Source organism: Protomyctophum parallelum (assembly GCF_964188405.1).
Source record: "Protomyctophum parallelum genome assembly, chromosome: 7".
NCBI classification, from domain to species: domain Eukaryota; kingdom Metazoa; phylum Chordata; class Actinopteri; order Myctophiformes; family Myctophidae; genus Protomyctophum; species Protomyctophum parallelum.
The window spans coordinates 47,961,025-47,968,790 of NC_139705.1; the positions used below are offsets into that span (position 1 = coordinate 47,961,025).

General features: G+C 45.0%; 1 protein-coding gene across 1 annotated transcript; it reads right to left on the reverse strand.

Annotated features, from left to right (window-relative positions):
- Positions 1 to 2,281: 2,281 nt before the first annotated feature.
- LOC310862139 (E3 ubiquitin/ISG15 ligase TRIM25-like) lies at positions 2,282 to 5,544 on the reverse strand (the record flags this gene model as incomplete). The annotated part of the gene is made up of 2 exons (XM_083769874.1): positions 2,282 to 3,906; positions 5,298 to 5,544. The coding sequence occupies 2 exons, from the start codon at positions 5,542 to 5,544 to the stop codon at positions 2,282 to 2,284; spliced, it is 1,872 nt and encodes a 623-aa protein (XP_083626000.1).
- Positions 5,545 to 7,766: the final 2,222 nt, after the last annotated feature.

The following is a 7,766-nucleotide window of genomic DNA, read 5'->3' on the forward strand; positions in this document are numbered from 1 at the left end:
AACAAACGAAGGTAATATGACAGTGTTCTTATCCTTCGGCAAGTCTTATAGTCGCTTATAATAAGCGCTAGCGTTCACAGTCGAACAGACCTCGTATGCAGAGCAGGGAGGCGGCGCGAACGCAGCCTTTACCCACACAGGAGGTTATGCCATGATAAGTATATGATATCATATGAACGTCTGTTTAGCGGGGATAGCGCCGCTTTAAACGATAACGTACCTTCTGTCCGGGGAGGGTTTTGTTAGCCTTCATTACCGGCGAGAGAGATTGGACGCTCCTGCGTCCACGTGACATGGGTTGTCACCGAGTGCCTCCCTCAGATGTTGGGGGCCAAGGCACCCAGGGCAGAGGTCATGCCCATCCTCTGGCCGCAGAGGAGCCTGGCAGGAGGTGCACAGGTGGTGGCGGGGTTCGTCCATTGGAAACCCGCAGATGTAGCCCAGAGCGCGGACGCTAGTGGTCGCTAGGGGTGGAGCCGTAAACTGGTAGGAAGGGAGCGCGGACGCTGCCTGTGCCAGTAGAGGCTACTGTAGCTGCTAAAGGCCGCTTAGCTGGAGGGAGGGGGCGCGCACGCCGCCTATGCCAGGTAAGGGGTGCTCTAGCAGAGACCAGTATATATGATATATATATAATGATATAGTTATATATATATAATTTCAGAAAAACCAACCTATAAAGTGGCAATGGCTCTGTGCCGAAATTAAAGTACACTATTTGAGAACAAGTGACTAAATCAGTCAAGCCAATTCATATAACCGGGGTTACTGACGTAACCTCGCGGTGGTGCTATATAGCTGGCCAGTGCCAGCAAAGACTCATTCAGAGAGGCAGAGTAATATAGCAGTAAATAAGTACACTTATAAGTAGTATAAGTATAAGTATAAGTAGTATAAGTATAAGTAGTAAGCAAATAATAATAGCGTCGACTCACGTGCTGGGAGCGGGTAGCGCTAACGCTTGCCGTCACCAGCACTGCGGCGCAGCCTTCGTGGGAAAACAAGACAGCGTAAGCTGTCAAAGAGAACGAGCTATCCGTTCAACTTTGACGGGTGCTAAACGGGACGCTCAGGTCGCCGTTTGTAGCACGCGGTGGTGCTATATAGCTGGCCAGTGCCAGCAAAGACTCGCTCAGAGAGGCAGAGTAATATAGCAGTAGATAAGTACACTTATAAGTATAAGTAGTATAAGTATAAGTAGTATAGGTAAGTAGTAAACAAATAATACTAGCGTCGACTCACGTGCTGGGAGCGGGTAGTGCTAACGCTTGCCGTCACCAGCACTGCGGCGCAGCCTTCGTGGGAAAACAAGACAGCGTAAGCTGTCAAAGAGAACGAGCTATCCGTTCAACTTTGACGGGTGCTAAAACGGGACGCTCAGGTCGCCGTTTGTAGCACGCAACCGTGTGTGTTGCAGGGAAGCAGCGCGCACGCAGCCTATGCGAACAGGGGTTGTCTGCTTACCTTGTTCCCACGGGGAAAGAAGACGATGTGAAGCCCAGCTCCACTCGAAAACGATACAATAATAGTAGTATTAAGTCGCAGTCCCTGGAGGGCGAACGCACGCGTCACAGCTCCGACCAACAATGGTCGCGGGACTACCGGCGACTTAGTAGTAGCAAAGCAATAGTTCTGTTATCATGCAGTTTAATTCTGCTGTAGAACTCTGTGCTATGTACAACTTGCGCAAAGCGAGAAGAAATTAGGGACTGAGCCCCTGATGACTGCCGGAAGTTATAGACGACTCCGGGTCATCACGGGGTCAACCGACATTGTTGGTATAAAATACTCGACTGCGCATGCGCGAAGGGACGTATTCAGTGCTTAAAGCACCGCCTCTGGCGGTCAGCAGGGACGAAATAGAACATATCTTTTTCAAATGTCATTTTCAAACAGACATTTTTTTAATCTTATCTCAGGTCAGAATGGGTTAACCATTATTAATTAATCTGTGTCACCTTATAGCTTTTAACCTCTTCAACCATTATGTAACGCTTTAGCTGTTGAAAAGCAGATCTACAAGCTCACATGAGGTTTTTTTTCTTTTTCTTTATTATTATTAATTTTTCCAGATAACTTTTAGGATTTAGAAGACATTTAGTAGAATCTGGTCTCAGGTCTTAATGGGTTAAATTAGATAGATTATTATTTAAGCCCCTATTATACTTATCAGGAAAAAATAGCTGATCTACAAGCTCACAGAGCAGGCTGAGAGAAAAAAACTATACAATAATGAAGAAACAATTCTGATCTGATGACACGAGAGACAAAACAACAGTGTGATCTAGTTGAGCTCACACAACTCAGCAGTGGATCCAGATCCAAGCCTGAATCCAACATAGAGGTTGTGTGTGAACGTGGTGTGGACTGTGTGGAGGAGAGTCATGGTGTCGTCAGACACACTGTAGAAGGCCAGAGTACCTGCACTGTGGTCCAGGTACACTCCTACTCTGGAGGACACACGGCATGGGGACGCGATGATAGTTCTGATTCTTCTGTGTCTGAACGTATATTGTTCTGTGCACTCTAAACACCACGATTGATCATAGTATCCAAATAAACCTTCAATACCAGACCCTGTTCTGCTGATATCTCTATGTGAGACTGCTATAACACAGCCTCCACTCCTCTCTACCTCAGAGTAACAGCGTCCCCACAGAGCCTCTCCACTCAGAACCTGCTCCCAGAAAGTGAATCTCTCTGGGTGACGAGGATGTGATTGTGTTGTGTCCATCAGTGTCACTTTTCTGTTCCCTTCAGACAGAGACAGGCGTTGTTGAGCTGTGTTTGGATCCAGTGTGATCGGACGTGAATACTGTAAGAACTCAGCTCTTGTCTTGGGTTCTGCTGGTGTTGACAGTGAAACCAGTGGCGGATTTACCAATCTGGGGGCTCCCAGCAAAGCTGAGGCGGGGGGGCGGAGGGGGGTCCGCGGGGGGTAGGCGGGCGGGCGGAGGGTGGGCCGCGGGCGGACGGCGGGCGGGCAGTGGGGGCCCCCCGCCTCGGGGCTCTGCGCAACTGTGCGGTCTGCGTCGTGCAATAAACTGTCCCGGAGTGAAACATCCACTCTGTTCACTGTCTCTGAGAACTTTGTCCCTTCCTCTGTGAGAATGTCCTCCAGTCTGTCCCTCATCTGGGACACGGCCACAGTCACATCTTCAAAGTGTCTCAGAGGACGGACATGGCTGCTGACTGGGTGTGTAGATTCACTGGTGGTTGAGAGGGAGGAGGTGTATCGCTGTAGGAAACGGATGTGATCCTCTGTGAGTGAGAGCTGCTCCAGCTCAGCATGTCTCCTCCTCAGTTCAGTGACCTCCTGCTCCGCACGCCTCCTCAGTTCTTCAGCACGACTCACTTGACGTTCCTGCTGGTCTCGGATCAGCTGCCTCACCTCAGATCGTCTTCTCTCCATGGAAGAGATGAGCTCAGTAAAGATGGTGTCGCTTCCCTCCACTGCTCTGTCAGCACAGTGCTTGATGGACTCCACCTCCTGGTGAAGCACCTTCACGTCTTTCTCTCTCTCCTGGATTCTCTGCTGGATGTTCTGCTGACTCGTATCGAGCTCTTTCTGTCTCTCGGCCCGTTCTGCTGCGGCCGAGGTCGTATTGTGACCTTTGTGTTCGTCCACGGAGCACAGAGAGCAGATGCACTGCTGATCGGTGCGACAGAAAAGCTTCTTCACCTCGTCGTGACGAGAGCAGATGTTCTCCTGAAGCTCTCCGGAGGCTTGGACCAGCTGGTGTCTCTTAAAGGCAGGAGACTGATAGTGAGGCTGGAGGTGAGTGTCACAGTAAGAGACCAGACACTGAAGACACGTCTTCACAGCTTTCAGTCTCCTCCCAGTGCAGAAATCACAGGCCACATCTCCAGGTCCAGCGTAGCAGTGGTCAGGCGGAGCAGCTTGGAGTCCTGTTAATAGATTGATACAGAATGTATTAATCAATTTTGATAAAAAATATATACATATTTCATTTGTCTATGTGCCTGTACCCTCAAATTAATATAAACAACTACATTATTACTGTGTAGCCATCATAAATCACAGAGCAACTGTGTCAAAAGTAATAAACACTATACTATAAAAAAAAATAGCAGATCTACAAGCTTACAACACGCTATTTTGTAATTATTTTGGAAAGGAAAAAATATTAAAAGTGATTTATTTGTATATTTAATTTATTTGTCATATCTGCTCTGTGCAATTTGTGATTACGAAGTCTAAAAGGCAAACAGAAATACAAACTGCAATGTAAGTTCAATGAAAAAAAACCCAACAATAATTAAATCCTTAATTATTACTGCAATTATTTGTGTGACAATTAACCAATTAACACACGTGGTGTGTTTATTGTTTAGTTCTGGGTAAAGTCCAGACCTTCTGGGACACAATGATAAATCACATGTCATATGTCCTTGTTTTCTACTCCATATAGTTGACATGGCTGGCCTTGGGACTCCATATATGGACTCGACACTTTATCATACAGTCCTGATTGGCCAACGCTTTTGGAGTTGAGCATGAGAGAGAGAGAGAGAGAGAGAGAGCAACCAATGAGGGAGCAAAAAATAGCGCTGGTCATATGACCCATGCAGCTTTCGAGACAAGCTGCAGATTTACTTAAGTTAATGTAGGGGCGGAGCCGCCATGGTTGCACGTTTCACTCTTTTAATCAGAGATCCGTTTGTCTACATTATGTAATATCTTCAGGCAACGGACCTACACATGTCTGCTACCGTAAACCACTTCAAGTTTTTCAATTGATAAAACAGGTCGGGAGTTATTAAACCGAACGTTGACGCTGTTCCAGTGTTACATTTGCTGCGCATATTGGATTAATTGTAACTGCATGCGTGATAAATGTAACAACGCTAAAAAACACCATTAAACATATCGTTTTCAGCTTAAAGCAATTATATTAACATTGTTTTCATACCATGGATGTGATAAGAAAACATATACTCCATGGGTGTAAAATGTTACGCATTTTGAGAAAAGTCAGTTTTTCGCCAATAATTCCCTGTGGGATGAAGGTAAACACTTCAAACTTCCTGGGCACGTAGAGTACGTTGCTGTACACATACTGACACGATGGCGTCATGATGGCGTTGACCAATCAAGAGATAACGTGCATGTTAAAACCATGACGCGTTACAACCGTGGCGGCTCTCCCCTACTTTATAGTTACTTTCCACCGCTGTTTTTGTTCGTACATTTTTGTCGACGTTTCATGTCTTTATCGGTTCAGTAAATGTATATCTGATCTGGGAGCTGTTTTTACAAGAGAACTTAAAGGTCTCACCTGTCTTCAGGCTCTCCACCACCTCGGCCAACATGGTGTTTTTCTTCAGAACAGGTCTTGGGTTGAAGGTTTGTCTGCATTGTGGACAGCTGAACCTCCCTCTCTGATCGTCCTGGTTCCAGTATCCCCCGATACACGTCCTGCAGTAGCTGTGTCCACAGGGAACAGTCACTGGAGCATTCAGTAGATCCAGACAGATGGAACAGCAGAACTGTTCATGATTCAGTTGAACTCCCTGCTGCGCCATTTTAGTACGACTGACTTGACTGCCTGACAGACGAGTTTAGTTTGGTTGCATTTTCTCTGAAATCACGTGACATGGGAGGTTCATCCCAGTTGTGTGTGTGGTATGTGGGTGTGTGTGGGTGTGTTGATGGGGCCGATAACAAAGGGCTTTGCAGGAATCTGCTGCAGGCACTCTGCTGAGGTTCCAGGTTCCACTTCGTTTCCTTGTGTACAGCTCAAACATGAGATGCAAACAAAATGGTTCAACTTTATATTGAGCTTGTGTTCAGGTAGATTATTATAAACAATACTATTATATTATACACTCAGGCGAGGTTCAAGGGCATGAGCAGAACATCTAAGATCTAAACACAAAGACTTTCAGAGAAAATATTAGATTTAGAGTCGATAGATTTCTCTCTGTCTTCATATAGACCAGGGGTTTTCAACTGATTGTTTAGGTTTAGGTTTATTTATTTAGCACGTAGTACAAAAAAATAGACAATAACATATCAAAGAACAAAAATACAATGCAAGAAGCCAGCAGGCTTATTTGGAATCCTTTCCTGTAGGAATAGGTCATTGATTTAAACAGATTAAAGTTCATAAAGAACAGTACAAAAGTCTACAAGTTGGCAAAGGGGGGCAGCTGTGCTGTGCAATAAATAAATATAAACACAGACTGCACAAAAAACGGAAATAAACAATACAACAAACACACAAAAGAAAATATAACGCATCAAAGTAAAACATGTAATCTACAGAATGTGAACCAGGGACCACCACCCTGACTTAGAATCAACCTGGGGACCAATGTTGTGTTGGGTGGGGATATGGGCTATAAGATTAATGCTTTTGTAACACTTGCTATGCATCCCTGTGTGTATACTGTACATCCCACTGTTTCTCAACCAATGGTCCATTGACTACTAATAATTTCCTAATAATAATGACTCATCCAGACATTCTGGTGAACTTACCCCTCTTGAGATTCTTACTCCATACAATAGACAGCAAAATGGGCAGAGGTATTGCAGTCACAAGAAAGTGTCAATCTTATGTTCATTCTGACATCAGTTTGTAAATCATTAGTTTTGTGTCACTTGGATTATTGTTCAACTGTATATGGTCATCTATGTCTAAAATGGGCGGCTGTGGCTCAGGAGGTAGAGTAGGTCGTCCAATGATCTCTGGGTCGGCGGTTCGAGTCCCGGCTCCTCCTGTCTACATGTCGAAGTGTCCTTGGGCAAGACACTGACTGAACCCTACATTGCCTCCAATGAGTCGGTCGGTGTGAGCTCGCCACCATTGGTGTGTGAATGTGGGAAGTGAGGACGCTGGCGTCGACTGTTCGTCGCTTCACCTCCCAATTTATGAATGAATGAACCATTGTAAGGCGCTTTGAGCACTTGGAAAAGCGATATAAAATGCAATTCATTATAATTCATTAAAATTAATCTAGCTAAATTACAGGTTGCACAAAATAGGGCAGCCAGACTTGTTCTGGGCTGTTCTATAAGAACGAGTATTGTAAATATGCTGTCCAGCCTCTTATGGCTCACTATTGAGCAAAGAATTTCCTCAAGTTTGGCCACATTTTTCTTTGACCTCCAAACTTGTAAATGAACACAGCCACTGGGTCATTCAGTTCACTGCTTCTCAACTAGTGGGATGACATTTTTAACAAATCCTATATTACTAAATGCATGGTCAAGGACCACATGCTGTGTGTGTGTGTGTGTGTGTGTCACACTCAACCATTCTGACAGTGTAGGCTATATAGCCAACAAATTCTTGATCCTTCGGATCTGATCCTTGTCTTCACAAGAACTGTGACCTCAACACACTTCAAACTAAAATTTAACTCAGCCAAATGAGAGCATGAGACAAATTTGGTTATAAACAAACATCTAATAGGCTGGATGTGTCTTCTAGGCAGGATTCTAACCAAATGAAGTTAGTGTTCCTATATGGCCCGGAAAGCGAAGCTACGCCCCCTCTGCTTTACATCCATTTCCCCAAGCTGAAATATGAGCTGACAATGACCTTGACGATGAACTTACAATCATGAGAGCCACTACACCAGTGGACGTGGTTCCCAGACATTTTCATTTCATGGACCCGCGTGTAAATCTTATTTTTTTCTGATTTGCTTCCTTTTAGTCTGAAGAGGAAGGGGAAAAAAACAGAACCCTAGATAAACACTTCAAGCTGAATTCCAATCTGTCCTGCATGTCTGTGTTA